Source organism: Ceratotherium simum, chromosome 26 (genome assembly GCF_057802395.1).
Source record: "Ceratotherium simum simum isolate JZ-2026a chromosome 26, ASM5780239v1, whole genome shotgun sequence".
Lineage (NCBI taxonomy): Eukaryota > Metazoa > Chordata > Mammalia > Perissodactyla > Rhinocerotidae > Ceratotherium > Ceratotherium simum.
The window spans coordinates 43,683,435-43,698,261 of record NC_141925.1 but is presented as its reverse complement, the minus strand read 5'-3'; the positions used below and the strand labels follow the sequence as shown (position 1 = coordinate 43,698,261).

Sequence of the window (14,827 nt, the reverse complement as noted above, 5' to 3'; positions counted from 1 at the left end):
GGCCCTGGGGACCAAGTGCCTGGCCCCAGGCCTCCACGCTCCGGGCCTCAGGGTCCCTTTCTAAACAAGAGACTTGCCCTTCGTCCAGAAGGTGTCACGCGCAGCAGGGAAAGCAGACACACAGAGCTTCTGCTCTTAGACCACGACGGTTTATTGAGGCGTCTCGGTTGGAGGAGGCATTTTTATCGCTGACTCTGGCCTTCCTGACTCAAGGTCCCTGGGGCCCCTGCCCTTCCTGTGAGAGGGTCGTGTTTCCCAGTCAGCTCAGCCAAGGCCAGCCCTGGAGCAGAGGGGTCCCCGGGGGGCCTCGCCTGGGCACTCCTCCACTGCCTGCCCCTTCTCCAGGGCTCTGGGACGTTTGTCCACTGAAGGGTCGGGAAGACGGCTGTAGCCTCATCTCCTCCTGAGCAAACAGGCCTGAGAAAGGGGCGCCAGGGCTCCCCTAACTGCTGAGGTTAAGTACACATAATGCTTATAGGAGACCAGACTCTACCCCGAAATGTAGAACATTAAACCTGGCTCCACCCATATAAATTAACTGTACAAACCGATCAGTCACAAGAAAATCCCAGCAACCAACGTGAGTAAGCAATTTGGGATCCAAATCCAAAGCAAAACAGGACAGGAACACCGGGTTGAATGGGTTTTAGATGTGGGCGTGGGGTGCTGCTGCCCCGAGCCCTGGGCGTCCGGTCAGGCTCCTGCCCTGTCCCGTGGGAGCTGGTCACAGGGCCCTTCCGCGCTGACTGTCCTTTCCAGGCTGGGTCCCCAGGGCCTGCGGATGCTCCGTGGGAGGTACTGGTGTAAGCGTGCCCGGGGTCTAGAAGGCGAGCAGCTCTGGAGAAGTGATCCTCAGGAGGCGAGAGGTGGCCCTTGGCTCCTTCAGTGAAGATGAAAAGGCTGTTAAAAGGAAAGCTTTGCTCCCACTGGCACTTTGTTCCCTCAGTGCTGAGCAGCTGGTCCGGGGCCGGGAGGGGCGTGGGGTGATGGTCAGTATCCAGCTGCCCTCCTGCGGCCCAGCTGAACAGAGGAGCTGCCTGGGGAGCAGCCTCAGCTGTGCTTGTGATTCCGGGAGCTTCCCCTGTTCGTCTGAAATCCTGACTGTGCTCTGGTCCTGGCCAAGGCCTGGTTATTCCGACTTGCCCTCCGTCTCTGTCTCCAGCTGGACCTCTCCCCAAGTCCATGCACAGATCTCTGACTGCCCACTTTATATTTCCTCCTGCACGGACATCTCCAACTTAACAGGTCCAGAAATAAAACGGCCTCGCCCACAAAGCCTGCTGCCTGCTGCCTCCCGGATCTCAGTGCCCATGGGGACATGCTCCTGCCGCTCAGGCAGACCCTGCAGCCCTTTTCAACTCCTTTCCACCTCACACCCATGCCCAGTGCGTTGGTGAGTGCCACTGGCTCCGCAGGTCCTTCTGCTGCTACCTCCCCGGGCCAGGGGGCCATCCGGACTCCAGCCCTGACATCCTGGTCTCCCTGCCTCCACTGCTGCTGCCCGCCCCGTATGCAGTCCTCTGCTCAGCAGCCAGTGATCCTTGAGGAACATCGGTCCCCCTTCTGTCCCACCCTCCCATGCGGCAGGCCTGTCTCAGAAGCCCCCCAGGTGCTCCTCCTCCTCCATCTCTGCAGTCCCCCCAATTCCTGCCTCCTTTCCCCGCTGGGGTCAGACCCCTGGGCACGCTCCTGCCTGGATGAGGAGGGCCTCCCTCCTGCAGTCACACCCCTCCCTGCCAGATGGACCCCACCCCACAGGCTGCATTTCTTCTGTTCTCACGTCTCATGCTCCTCTGTTCTCTCCACCCCCAGAACGGAAGTTCTAGGTAGGCAGGGATTTTTGTGTATTTTGTCTATTTCTGGGTCATCCGCACCTAAGGCAGGACCTGCCCCTGGCAGGTGCCCGGTGAATAGTGCGTGAATGGATGAGCAGTGGGCCCTGCACGCCTGGCTCAAACTTCTGTGGCTGATCCTGCTGCTGGCTCTTGACCGGCCCGGCCCACCGCCTGCTGAGAGGTCTCCTGTGCCCCCAGGTCAGGACTTAGCACAGCCTTCAAGGGACCTGGGTCCATCCCGCCTCCCACGCAGTGGCAGAGCCTGGGCTCTCACGTCTGAGCTGGGGTGTCTGTCCCTGCTCGGCTCTGTGTGTGTGCCTTTGAGGGTGTGTGTGAGCGCTTGGCACCGTGTTGGCTGGTGCAGCGGCTGCTCAACAAACATCAGTGTTGTCATTGACACCGCCTCTCCCAGTCCTGCCCTGCCCGAGTCTGCCCCTGCGAGCTCTTCACGCCCAGTGTCTCGTCTCAGAAGACGTAGGTCCCATTAGCTCCATTGTGCAAGTGAGGAAAGAGGTCCCAGGGGGTGCAGTCACTCCCCCGACGTTGCAGACACCCCCCAGGGCCCACCCTTCACCCCACGGCTCACCACCTTCCCTGCCTGACACCCCTCGGCCTGAGACTGTGCCTGCCGTGCATCTGTCACCTCCCCAGTCGGCCACAGGGGTCGGGGGTAGGGTGGGCAGGGACTGCTCGGGAGCCCAGCGCTGGGGTGCAGAGTCCCAGCGCCCTGCAGAGCCACCCCGTCTCAGCACCCATGGGTGCTGCCCCACCACTCCCACCATGGCTCCTCCAGCTGAGATCCCTGCTTTTCCCCGACCACCGTGGACCAAGGCAGCCATACCTTCCTCCCAGGTCTCCTCTAGGCTTGTGTGGCCGCCACGTCCCCATTCACATAGTCAGGCTCCCCGCTGTCCTCGTCTGGGCTCCCTGCCCATGAGGGGGGTGCTTCTCTCAGGACTTGCTCTGTGGAGAGACCAGGGGGCAGCTGGTTCACAGGACACACCTACCCCTGCTCCCCCAGATGCCACAGACCGGCCTGTAGGAAAGGCTTCACTGGCTGGTGTGTTTGTCCTGTCTCTGGGATTTGCCAGAGGCTCGTCCTGCCAGCACCCGGGTGAGTGTGACTCCATCCCTGCAGCTGGATTGCCGCCTGCCCGGGAGGACCTGCCCTCAGGAGGCTGCGAGGCCGCGGAGGGGAGGCCTGGCTGGTTCAAGGCCTCTGCAGCCACTGATGCGCTGGAGGCTTCCCAGCCCACCCCAGCCTGGCCCTTCACCTAGCAGCCTCCCCTATCTCCCCTCCCCCGCCTGGTCCTCCCAGGCCAGGCCCCTCCGAGCCTGCTAAAGGTGACCACGTGGGGGACCCTGCTCTGTGGCCACATACCCACGACCTTCCTGGACTCCTGCCACTGCTGGATGGACGCCGAGTTCTGATAGTCCTCAGACCCCTCGTCGCCTGCGGGGAAAGCGCCGGGAGAAAGGCTGGCAGAGGGGCAGCCACCACGGCCAGTCCCCAAGGCACCACGTGCCCAAGCCAGCAAGGCACCACGGGCCCCTCCAGAGAGGCATCGTGCACCCTCATGCCAGGCAGCCTCTCGGGGGGGGAAGGGACCCCCTCAGTGCGTTCCCACTGAGGCCCGGGACCAATGGGGACTCCTCCTGGGACACGAGGCTATGCTCTAGCCAGTGCACCAAGACACCAGTGACCCTTCAGGCTTCAAGGCAGGCGATGCCTTCGAGCATCTCATTGTAGGCCGGCCTGGCTGGGGAGCCCTGCCTCCCGGCCCAGCGCCCGGGCTGGCGGCCTCACCTGACTCGGTGCGCTGCTTGCAGATGAGCACGTTCTCATAGGAATTGGCATCCTCGTCGTCTGCAGGGAGAGGGGAGAGCACTCGGGATGCTGGTGGGCCTGGCCCGACATGCCCGCTCTTCCTCCCTCTCTCTCTCCTGCCCTCCCTCAGCGGGTGACCTGTCCTGCCAAGCCCCAGCCCTCTGGGTCCCCCAGGGCCTCAAACATTCTCCCGGAGAAGCTTCTTAATGGGCGCTGGCCTGGCTCCAGCAGCCCTGCCCCGGGCTCCTCCATCGTCTTCCGAGGTCACCCCTGAATGCACTGGGGAGAGGAGATTAGGGGAGAGGGCTGCAATCAGGCCCACGATGGCTAGGTGGAGGGAGGGAGGCCCATCTCTATTGGGCAATGAGGGGCAAGGAGAGCCACGGGGGGCTGGGAAGAGCCAGGAACCAGGCAGGCCGGGTGGGCTGAGGGGCCCTTGCCCAATGGCCTAGGCTGGGTGTGGCACGTCAGAGCGTGGCACCCCCACACCACCCTTGCCACAGAGAAACTGAGCTCTAACCACTGCCCCACCCAGCGTCCATGTGGGTCAAAGGGGCTCCGAGAAATGAGGCCCAGCCCCAATTCAGAAGCGGTGGGGGAAAAAGAGGAGCCCTCTCTCTCACCCCCGACCCCAGCATGGCCCCTGCAGGAGCCCAGTCGAGGGGCTGGACTTGAGCCCTGGCCTGTGCACCTTGCAGCAAGCACTGCTCGCCCTCGGCCCTCTTTCTCTTTCTGGAAAGCAAAGGTGTTAAGGGCCTACAGTTCCAGCGTCCTTGAGCCTGCGGGGCTCGGAGTCCGTCAGCAAGGAGGCCCCGTCCAGGGCGAGGTCCCGTAGGCGCTCACCAGGCGCTGCCCAGCCCTGAGGGGGCCTGGATGACCAGCGGCCCAGCCTCCCCGCTGCCCCCGCCCCAGCTCCTCCTCTGCTTCCTTCAGCCCCGTGGCACACTGCCCCCTCTCCTACCCCCTGCCCCCCCCACACGCCTTCCCTCCTCTGCAGCTGGGCTCCTGTGTCGGTGTCAGCCTCCCTCATCTCTCCCCCGCTGCGCCCTCCATCCAAGCCTCGGCCCAGCCTCCTCCTCCGCATCCTCACAACCGCCTCGGCCTCCTCCCTCTCCCCTCCTCATCCTCTGCCTCACCTTCCGGGGGCTTCTGGAACCGCTCCCAGTTGTAACAGTTCATGGTGATGGGGTCGCTGGAAAGAAAACCCAGACGCAGCCTAGTCGCCGGCGTGTGGTTGGAGTGGGGCACCGTGGGGGCAGTGAGGCCAGGGCCGCTCCAGCCATTGTTCCCCGGGGCCCGTGGGGACATGGCCAAGTTCTCCCCTGATCCCTCCATCCTGCTTCCCTCGGCCCCTGAGCCACCCTGGGGCCCAGGGTGTGGCAGCCTGGCTTTAGCCACCTTGCCATGTGACCCGAGGCAAGTCCCCTTCTGCCCTGGGCCTCAGTTTGCCCACATGTAAGATGAGGAGACACCCTGAGGGCCCTTCCTCTCTGGGGTCCCAGGGAACTTGTCTCTGACTGGGGATGCAGGATGAGTCCCCCCAGATAGCCCCTCACATCCCACAAAGCCACGGCCACTGGAGGGGAAACAATGCTAGCGAGAGCCTGCCGGCCGCGGGTTCTGGGGCAGGAGACCTTCATAAATGAGGAAGCTGAGGGCAGGGGCAGGTGGGGGCGGGGAGGAGGTGCCAGGGCCCTGAGAAGCCACTCACACGTAGGCTGCATCTGACCCGTGTCTGCTTCCTGCAGGAGGAGGTGAGGATTAGGCCCGAGCTCTGGGTTCTGGGCCCCCACCGCAGCCCCCACCTCCCTGGAGCCCACCCACCTCTGCTGAGGTTCTGGTACCTGGTGGATGCAGAATCTGGAAGAAAGGCCAGGCTCATGACTCCCTCCCTCGCCCTGCCCGCCCCCTGGTTCTGGCAGCCCGAGGAAGGGACTGCGTCCGGAGGCCCAGGTGTTTCCCACTTTCACTCCTTGGCACTGGCTCTTTGTCCCCTCCACCGCTTGGCCAATCCCATCAGGTCTCCCAGCCCAGCTCGGGGGTCTCTCCTCTGCAAAGGCCTCCCTGTCAGGCCCACTCCCCTGGCCCCAGGCCTCCCCTGCACAGTACCTGTCCCACCAGGTATTCACCGTCCCAGTCCCCCAGCCCCTGCCCCGCCCCTGTGTCTGAGGGTCACTCACCGTCGAGGCTGGGGGAGAACCGCAGCAGCTGGCCCTTCCTGTGGGGGACGGGAAGGTAGGGCTGAGGATGGGCAAGGGGAGAGGCCCTTGGGCTTCTGGGGGTCTGAAGGCCACAGCCCCACAGCCCTCTAGTGGCGCCCTGAGAATCCAGCACTGGGGCTCTGGGGTCCAAGGAGGGATCAAGGTCTCGGCCTGGGCTCAGCAGGTGGGGACCCCAGGGCCCTCCTTCTCGTCGCCTCCTGTGGGGCTGTGACCCCTCTGCGTCTGAGACAGGGGCTCATTCCTACCTTGTTGACTCCACATCAGAGGCTGTGTCTGCCAGGGGCCCTGGCCAGGCCTGCCTGACCACTGCAAAGGACAAAGGGGTGTTGGCTGGGCCCCCAGGCCAGCCCACCAGTGCAGCCCCCTCACCCCCTCACCCCACCAGATCAGGCATGGCCACAGCCTCAGAACAATGGGGACGGAAGGGACTTTGAAATGGACCCCCCACCCCGAGTCCAAGCCCAGCCCCTGGACCCTTCTTTCCAGGACTCACAGGAATAGGTCCGGGCCACTGCAAAGCTCTGTTGGTTCTCATGCCTGGAAACACATGGGGCTGTGCTGAGCCTGGCCTGGCCTCCCACAGCCCAAAGGACGGTGACACAGGACAGACGGACAGACAGGGACGAGGAACGGAGAGGGGAGGGACAGACCAGGGCGAGAGTAAGGAGGAGCTGCCATCCCTCTGGGCCTCAGATCCAGGGCTCCCTGATGCCCCCATTCTCTGGACGCTCCCCTGCCCTGCCCACCAGGTGCCCACCCTGCTCACATGGCCCTGGGCTGGAGCCAGCTGCCAGCCAGACGCATCCCCAACACGGCCTCCCCAGGAACTCCCGGAGATGGTCAGGAGGGTCTGTGGGCAGGGCTGGGGAGGCGGCCCTGAGATTCTGGGGCGTGAGGGTTGGGGCAGCTGCTCAGAGCCCCAGTGGTGACTTCAACCAGGAGGCACAAAGAGGCTGCCCCCACTTCCCACCCCAGGAGTGTTTAACATTCCTAAGAGAGCACACCCTTCTTGAGACGTTTAAACACACCATACTCCCAAATGACTGGTGACACAGCTTCAAGGCTTAGCAGACACAGCTAGGTATCTAGCTATCACCCAGTGTCCCCTTGTTCCTTTGAAACAAAACCCTATTTTTTATTTACGCAGCCACATGCCCATCTGAAAGACTATATTTCCCAGCCTCCCTTGCACCTAAGTGTGGTCATGTGATTAAGCTCTGGTCAATGGTCAATGAAGTGCAAGCCAAGGTTGTTGGGACTTCCAGGAAAGCTCCTTAAAGGAGGCATTGCCAACTGAAGTGCACCCTTTTTGTCTTTCTCTTGCCTGGAATGCAGAGATGAGGGCTGGAGCTCTAGCTGGCATTTTGGACCATGGAGTGCCCTCGGGAATAGAAGCCACCACTAAGGATGGTGGAGCAGATTAGCCAATCATTAAAGCATTTTGGGCTCCTTCCCTGGATCAGAATGGGCACCTGGCTCAGCCTTCCAGGAGCTCCTGGGGGGCTGGGGGTCAGGGTGACCTTATTTAGGAAGGATGCTCTAAATCCACAGGAAAGAGTCAGGCGTGGCTTCCCGGAGGAAGTGATGCAGGAGCTGGGCCTGGCACACACGGCAGTCACTTCACGTAGGCTGGCAGGACTGAACCCAAGTCTCCCCTCCCACCTCCCTCCACCCAGACCCAGTTTTCCCACCTCCCACGTGAGGAGGTTTAGCTTCTGGCTCTGACCGTCCACAGTTCTCAGATCAATCAGGGGCCTGGAGTGGACAGGGACTAAAGGAGGAGGAGGAGGGAGAGACTGAGGAGGCCTGGCTGGCGGCAGGCGTGAGGGGTGGGCAGCGGGGGAGCCCAGCCCACCCCTGGCGGAGGTTGTGGGCTGGTGACCCAGGGGACTAAGTGGCCAAAAAGGTCTGGAAAGGTCCAGCCCTAGCCCCAGGGGTAGGCATGGATGGGAAAATTCTATTTTCAAATTTCACTGTGGTTTTTCAGTTGCAAAAGGAAATGAGAAAGGGTGTGTGTGCACTTGTCCGTGAGCGCCTGCCCGGGCGTGCACACAGGCGCTGAGTGTGGGAGAAGTGCACGCATGAGCGAGTGTGCGGGGACCTGGGGGTGTGGTGGGCGTGTGCATGCACAGTCTCAGAGCCCCGGCCTCCGTCAGCCCCTCTCCTTCTCGATGTAAGGACACCAGTGGCGCTGCCCTCCTGCGGGGGTGTTCCTGGGCCACCTCCTTGATCCGCAGCGTCTTGCACAGCTGACCCTCCAGGGCCCACCCCCGAAGTGCCTGGAACTCCATCCCGCCCCGGTTCCCCCAACCTGTCTGGGTCAGTGACCCCACTTCATCTTGACCCCCGCCTCCCTGCTTCCTGCTGCACTTAAGCCCCTGCTTCCTCCCTGACTCCCCTTGACCCTTAGGACAAAGGCCGCAGTCTCCCCAACAGTCAAGGCCCTCCTTCCTCCCCATCCAGCTCATCTCTCTCAAGACACGCCTGCACCTGCCACCCCACCCCCGGAAGACAGTGTCCACCCCGGTCCTACGCCGGCAACTGCCCACACTGGTCTCTCTCTCTGGAATGTCCCCCCTGGCCTTTCTCTCTTAAAACCCTTCCCTCCTCCTTCATCGGGCCTTCCCTGATCCCCCAAGGGACATGCCCACATCCTCCCCTCAGCTCCTTCCGCATTTTCCAGGGGAGACTCGGACACAGTTCACACTCTGCTTTGTGCCCAGTCTCTGCGCCCCCGTTGCCCGGAGGGCGGGATTCTTCCGTTGACCCTCAGCACCAGCACAGCGGGCCCCCCTGGGCTGGGGTCAGAGGGAGGGTCTGCGGAGGTGAAGGCAGGCAGGATGGTGGTATCTCCTCCTCTCACAGCACCCCCTGGCCAGGCTGGGGCAGGGCCTGGAGCCCCTGGACGTCCCTCTCTCCCTCTTCTGACTGCTCAGGACCCACTAGAGGCCGGCACGGAGGAGGTATGAGTGGAGGGTGAGGGGCAGGGTGCAGGAATGCCCAAGGGGACTCCCACGTGGGCGTCCGGGCCCAGGGCACACACAGTCACCAGGCTGGGGACACCGAGGCACTTACAGGCTCCTCTGCTCATAGATTTTCTCGGGCCTCTTCGTACCTGCAAGAACAGGACCAGACTAGCAGGCACCCCGGAGCGAGGAGCTGAGCTCCGAGGCTTCCTCACCTTGTCTCCCCTGTGCGCTGTGCAGGCCTTGCACAGGTTGTGGAGGCCGAGCCGCCAAGCACTGTAGACCCCTGACAGCGACAGGGCGTGTGCTCACCATCGATTTAGGACACAGAGCAAAGCAGCCCAGCCTCCCCTCCCTTGTCCAGAGCAATCCCCCCGCCTCAGACGTTCACCCTTGACCCAGCAAAACCAAAGCCCCACAGCGTCTTCAGGGGCAGTTTAGGGGCCGGCCCTGGGGGTGTCACCCCTGCCTTGTGAGGCTTATCCACCTGCCCTTTCCGACCTCAGCTGGGTCTAGGCCTGAGAGGGACCCTGCCTATGCCGTCTTCTCCTCCGTCGTGCCCAGGCCCCCAGCCTTTACCTGGGCGGGAGCAGCGCACACACAGGCCGGCCGCCGCCCCCAGCAGCAGCAGCAGGGCCGCCCCTGGCCACAGCAGCTCGGTCTCCACGCTCATGTCCACTCCTGGCCACTCTTCCTGCAGTGCTGCAAGGTGGGCACCCTGTGAGCCAGGAACCCGCCCAGCCCCACACTCTCAGGTTTCTGACTGTCCCCCTCCCCTGACAGCCCCAAAGCCGAGCCCAGGCCATGGGAGCGCCACCTTCCCCCCAGGCCCCACGACCGGGCCAGGACAGAACCAGCCCCATTCCTCCACCTGACCCCAGACCCGCACCCCTATCCCCCGGGGCCGTCGTCAACACTTGGTAAGTGCTGGAAGGTTTTGGGGCCCCACCAGACAGCACCACATGTATGTGCACACTCCTATACACATCCTCACTTAATTCACACAGCCGCCCCTTGAGGGAGAGGCTCGCTCCATTTCACAGATACAGAAACTGAGGCCAGAGGTCCCATAGCTGCTAAGTGAGAAGACAGAATTCAAGCTCTGGCCTCCGGACCCCAACTCTGGCTCTGCCCACTGGGTCCCTTGCCTGCCGTAAACCCAGCTTTGCTCTCCAAGCCTGGCATCGTGGCCCCTTCTGCACAGGGGCCCCCAGCAGCCCCACCCACCCAGCTCTGCCCTCTCCGTGGCCTCCCTCAGCGGGGGAGGGGGTGGGGTTTCCTCTCCTTAAACACCTGCACACCAGAACTCCCTGTCCCGGGGGCTGGGAGGAGGGAGCCTCCAGGGAAGGCCTCTTGGAGGAGGTGGCCTGAGAGCATGAGAGGAGAGGGCCTCTGGGCAGAGGGCCGTGGTGGGGTGCCCGTGGCGGCTGGTGGGGGATGTGCTGGGAGGGCGGGGATGGAAAGAAGACGCGTCAGGGCGCAAAGGCCTGAGTCCTCTGCTGGCGTGGAGCCCCTCCTCGGTCAGTGGCCAGTCCCAGCCTTGTGGCCACACGGATTGCCAGGCCTCGGCAAAGCCACACAGCGGGCTGTGGTGAAAGCAAGGACAGCCCTCTCGAGGGGGCTTCCAAGGAGAATCACTGCAGCTGTAAGAGACAGCCCACTTGCGATGGCCGGGGCCCCAGCTCTGTGAACAGGGGCTCTGAGGGGGCCACACCCATGGCAGCACGTGGCACCCACACGACAGTCCACTCTGCACAGCTGTGTGCCTCCCGCCCCAGCCGCCGGCAGGAGGGCTGCTTGGCGGTACAGCGGGGAAGGAGGGGCTGGGAGGTCACAGGCCGCGGGGCTCCCTGAGCCCTGCGCGGCCCTGCTGTCCCGTGCATTAGCTGTGTGGCCTCGGGCGAGGCTGGGAGCCTCTCTGAGCTTCCAGCATGCCTGCGGAACAGATGACGAGGAATGCCCGTGCAGCACGAGTCACGGAGAAGCCGCCTCTGCTTCCTCAAACACCAAGTGCGTCAGTGGGAACACGCGCATTCCCAAACCGCGTGACCGGGCCCAGGAGAGAGGACAAGACCTGTCACCAGGATGTTGTCCGAGGGGCGCTCAGCTCCCCCTCCTCTCGGAACCTGGGCACTGCCTTCCCTCCTGCTACCTGGCCTTGTGCCGGCCGCCCAGGGCAAGCTCTGTCCCAGCCTTGAGCCTTGACCCCAGGCCACCAGGCTGTGTGAGGCTGGGAGCACCTGACCTTGGAGGGCGGACTCCTGGGGTCACGTCCTGCCTATGCCTCAGTCCCTTGGCCTCAGTTTTCTTATCTATAAAATGGGGATCAATCCAGAGCCTTCCTCAAAGCGTGTGAGCCCGTCCAGCCTGGCCCACGGTCTGGGCTTCCAGAGAGAAACCTGCCAAGGATCTTATTTCCGGCTGTCTGGGATGGACAGCGGCCTCATGCTCCCAGCCCTGCACATATTTGTCCTTTGGTTAGGACAGACTCTTTCTGCCCCCAAAGGCGATTTGGGCACAGAGACACAGGTGGGTTGCACACAGGCTCGCTATGAGAGCCAGACATGAGTCCAGCACCGGCCACCCCCGGGGTCTCCCTAGGATGCCAGGAGCAAGTGCACATGCTAGGCCTGGCCTTCAAGGCCCCAGGACCTGGCCTGCTGACCTCTGCTGCCTCTGGGGAAGGGCAGCCCTCCAGCCCAGAGGACCCACCCTAGAGACCCTCTTGCTTCCCGGATCCTGCTGTCCTGGGACGAGGAGCACCCTGGGGTGCCCCGGCCCTAGTGATCTGCACCCTCCCGGCCCTGGGTAAGGGAAGGGAGGGGCGCGAGCATGCAGACTCTGCCCCGGCTGTTGATCCCGGTGTTGCCCCTCTGTCAGGTGGGGGAGATAACCACACTCCTCCCTCAGTTTGCCATGTGAGGCTCGCGGCGTGGATGTGACGCACGTTGGGGGCTGGTGCAGGGCGGGGCGCCCGGACTTCCCATCGTCTTGTTCCCCGGGAAATGGGAAGCAGCAACCGCAGCCTGTCGGGGCTGGAGCCCCTCCCGTCCCCCGCCTGGTCCCCCAGACACGCAGCCTCAGCGTCCCTCCACTGCCCGCCACGGGGCGTCAGGCTGAGGCCCCTGGAGGTCTGGGGTCTGAAGGGGAGTAAGGCCCTTGCCCCAGTCCCGCGGCTGTCACAGACACGCCCAGCATCACAGGGGGACACAGCTCCTCCCCTCCCAGGGAGGAGAGGGGCCCCGGGAGATGAGTGCACTGTCCAATGTCACAGAGCTGGCCCGTCACAAAGCCACGATCCAAACCCAGGGCTGGCCGGACCCGAAGGCCACACCCCTATCCCTTTCTTGTATTACATTTTTAAGATTCATGAAATATATTTTAAAAGAAAGACCAATTTGAGGACAAGTCCTGTGGCTGCCCCCCAGACTGAACAAATCTGCCCTCTCTCCTTGCTTCTGAGAGTGGGGCGGCGGGATGAGGGTGGAGGGAGAGGGGCTGAGCCCCCGGGGAGGCGGGCCCAGCAGCAACCCTAGGAGGGCCCCAAGGGGCCAGGCAGGGCTGGGGGAGGGGAGGCCGCCGCGGGCGGGGCTTTGCAGGCCAAAATAACACAAAGGGAAGTGGGCAGTTTTCGTTTGAGCAAAGTCTGCAACAAGCTGGCTGCGGAAAAGCCCTCGGGGCTGGGCTGGGCAAGCCCCAGCAGCCCAGAAAGGTTCTTGGAGACCATGCTGCCCACTCTCCAGCCTCTCCATGCTGTAGATGGGGAAACTGAAGCCCACCAGGGCCGCAGGGCAAGCTAGGGGGCAGGGGTGGAGCGTGTGGTTCCCATATGCGCTGGGCTTTCCTCTGGGGCCTGTTCTGTTTTCCCAAATAACCTTGGCCTCTAGATGAGGCTGACTGAGATGCCTGCTCTTAATGCTCAGGTGGCCCGTGTGGGGGCCTGGGCAGCCCCTGTCTCAGGGCAGAGGTGGGGGATGTGAAGGCCAGGGCCACCGGTTGACAGACTTGGGTGCAAGGAGCTCCCCGGGGCCTAAAGCCTCTCAGACCCTAGCAGAGAGTTGGCAGGCCTGGCCGCCGGGGACTGGGTGGGGGTGACAGGGACAGCTGCTTCCATCTGGCCTGCGGCAGGACCTGGGCACGCTTGCCTGTAGAGTCTCACCCATCCTCCCATAGCCCTGTGGCAGGGATGTTACAGTCCCATTTTACAGATGAAGAAACTGAGGCTCATGGGCCTGGGCCTGGGGAGCCGCTGTCCTGGCCCCGTGGCTGCCTCTCACCAGTCTCTGAAGTGATGGGACCACCCTGGTGGCTTCCCAGGGCTGTGCAGTCTGGGCTGGGAAGGTAAGGACAAGAAAGTGGCTGGAGCCCCAGAAACAGGCTGCCCCTCTAAGCGCTGCAGGGTCCGGGAGAGGCCTCACTAGCCAGGGTGCCAGGGCAGGACTGGGGCCGAGGGAGGGAGCCAGGGGCGCCAGGGCAGGACTGGGGCCGAGGGAGGGAGCCAGGGGCGCCAGGGCAGGACGGGGGCCGAGGGAGGGAGCCAGGGGCGCCAGGGCAGGACTGGGGCCGAGGGAGGGAGCCAGGGGCGCCAGGGCAGGACGGGGGCCGAGGGAGGGAGCCAGGGGCGCCAGGGCAGGACTGGGGCCGAGGGAGGGAGCCAGGGGCGCCAGGGCAGGACGGGGGCCGAGGGAGGGAGCCAGGGGCGCCAGGGCAGGACGGGGGCCGAGGGAGGGAGCCAGGGGCGCCAGGGCAGGACTGGGGCCGAGGGAGGGAGCCAGGGCGCCAGGCGTCTTCCCACCCCACCCAGCGGGCCGCCAAGTGCTCCTTCTGGGCCGGCAGGGCCAGTGCCACCCCCATGGGGTGTCAGGGGGCCAGCCTCAGGACTCCTGCCTCAGAGTAGGCTCCAGGCGCTCCCGGAGAGGCTTACCTGGGAGTCGGGGCTCCTCACTGCGGCCGCCTCATCCTGACCCACACCTGCCTGAGCTGACGCCAACCGCCAGACACAGGGCGGGCAGCAGGCACGGGGCGGGCTTCCTGCCAGCCACTGAATCATCCTTCACACATCCGCTGCTCTGCTGGACAGGCGCTGCTGCTTACAGACGGGGACAGAGAGACAGAGACAGAGACAGGCACAGAGAGAACAGCAAGACACGGACACACACGCAAACACAAGTCACACAGAGAGGAAGGGCCACACACATAAACACAGAAATACACACTCACACTGAAAACACACACATACACCTAGAGAGGAGGAGAACCAGAGAGAGACAGAGACACAGAGACAGAGACATACGGCTGGGAGAGAATGGCAAACACAGACACACAAACAGAAGGACAGAGAGAGATAGGCAGGGACTGGGCCTGAGATGGACCAAGACACACAGAGGCAGACGCAGGAGGACAGAGAGAAACAGAGAGACACACAGAGGGAGGGAGCAGGAGACAGAGACACAGAGAGCACGCGTCCCAGAGAACCAGAGACGTGCATGTACACACACACACACAGAACCTGGGACTTGGGTGGGCAGGGCAGACAGAACAAACGACGGGAGACAAAGACAGACGGACAGAGTAATGGCCAGCCACAGACATCTGGAAGAGGAAGCAGGACAGGGAGCCAAGGTGAGGGACAGAAGGAAGGACGTCAGGGCCCCCCAGGCCTGGGAGCCACATCTTGTCACCCCATTTTCCAGATGAGGCTCAGGGAGGTGCAGAGCCTGCCTCGGGCAGACCACAGAGCAGAGCACAGGCAGGCTGAGCCCACCCTAACGCCGCTCCGCCCAGTCCCCGCCGGCAGCGGTGGAACGGGGATGTGAGGACTCGAGGACTCGACAGCCGCCTGTGCGTGGAGCGGCGGCCATCGGTAACCACGCGTTCTTCTCGGGGGCCTCATGTTAGGGGTTCTTAAGTAACTTGCCGGAGGCCATCGAACTATTGGTGACACCCCACCCGCTAGAGACCCCAGGGAAGCCCATG

The 14,827-nt window shown here is 63.5% G+C and overlaps 1 protein-coding gene across 3 annotated transcripts; it reads right to left on the bottom strand.

The window, feature by feature from the left end:
• Positions 1-133: 133 nt before the first annotated feature.
• On the bottom strand, positions 134-13,864 carry LAT2 (linker for activation of T cells family member 2). 3 transcript variants are annotated; one of them, XM_087417764.1, is made up of 13 exons: positions 13,776-13,864; positions 9,431-9,553; positions 8,961-9,000; positions 6,379-6,422; positions 6,131-6,191; positions 5,844-5,881; positions 5,488-5,523; positions 5,375-5,405; positions 4,800-4,855; positions 3,643-3,702; positions 3,217-3,288; positions 2,677-2,798; positions 134-900 (listed from the first exon to the last, which is right to left on the bottom strand). In XM_087417764.1, exons 2-12 carry the CDS (start codon positions 9,522-9,524, stop codon positions 2,695-2,697), a joined length of 636 nt encoding a protein of 211 aa, XP_087273890.1. In that variant the 5' UTR covers positions 9,525-9,553; positions 13,776-13,864; the 3' UTR covers positions 134-900; positions 2,677-2,694. The 3 variants fall into 3 exon arrangements, with proteins under 3 accessions (XP_087273890.1, XP_087273889.1, XP_087273891.1); XM_087417763.1 differs by having other exon boundaries at positions 134-880; XM_087417765.1 differs by lacking the exon at positions 5,488-5,523 and having other exon boundaries at positions 134-880.
• Positions 13,865-14,827: the final 963 nt, after the last annotated feature.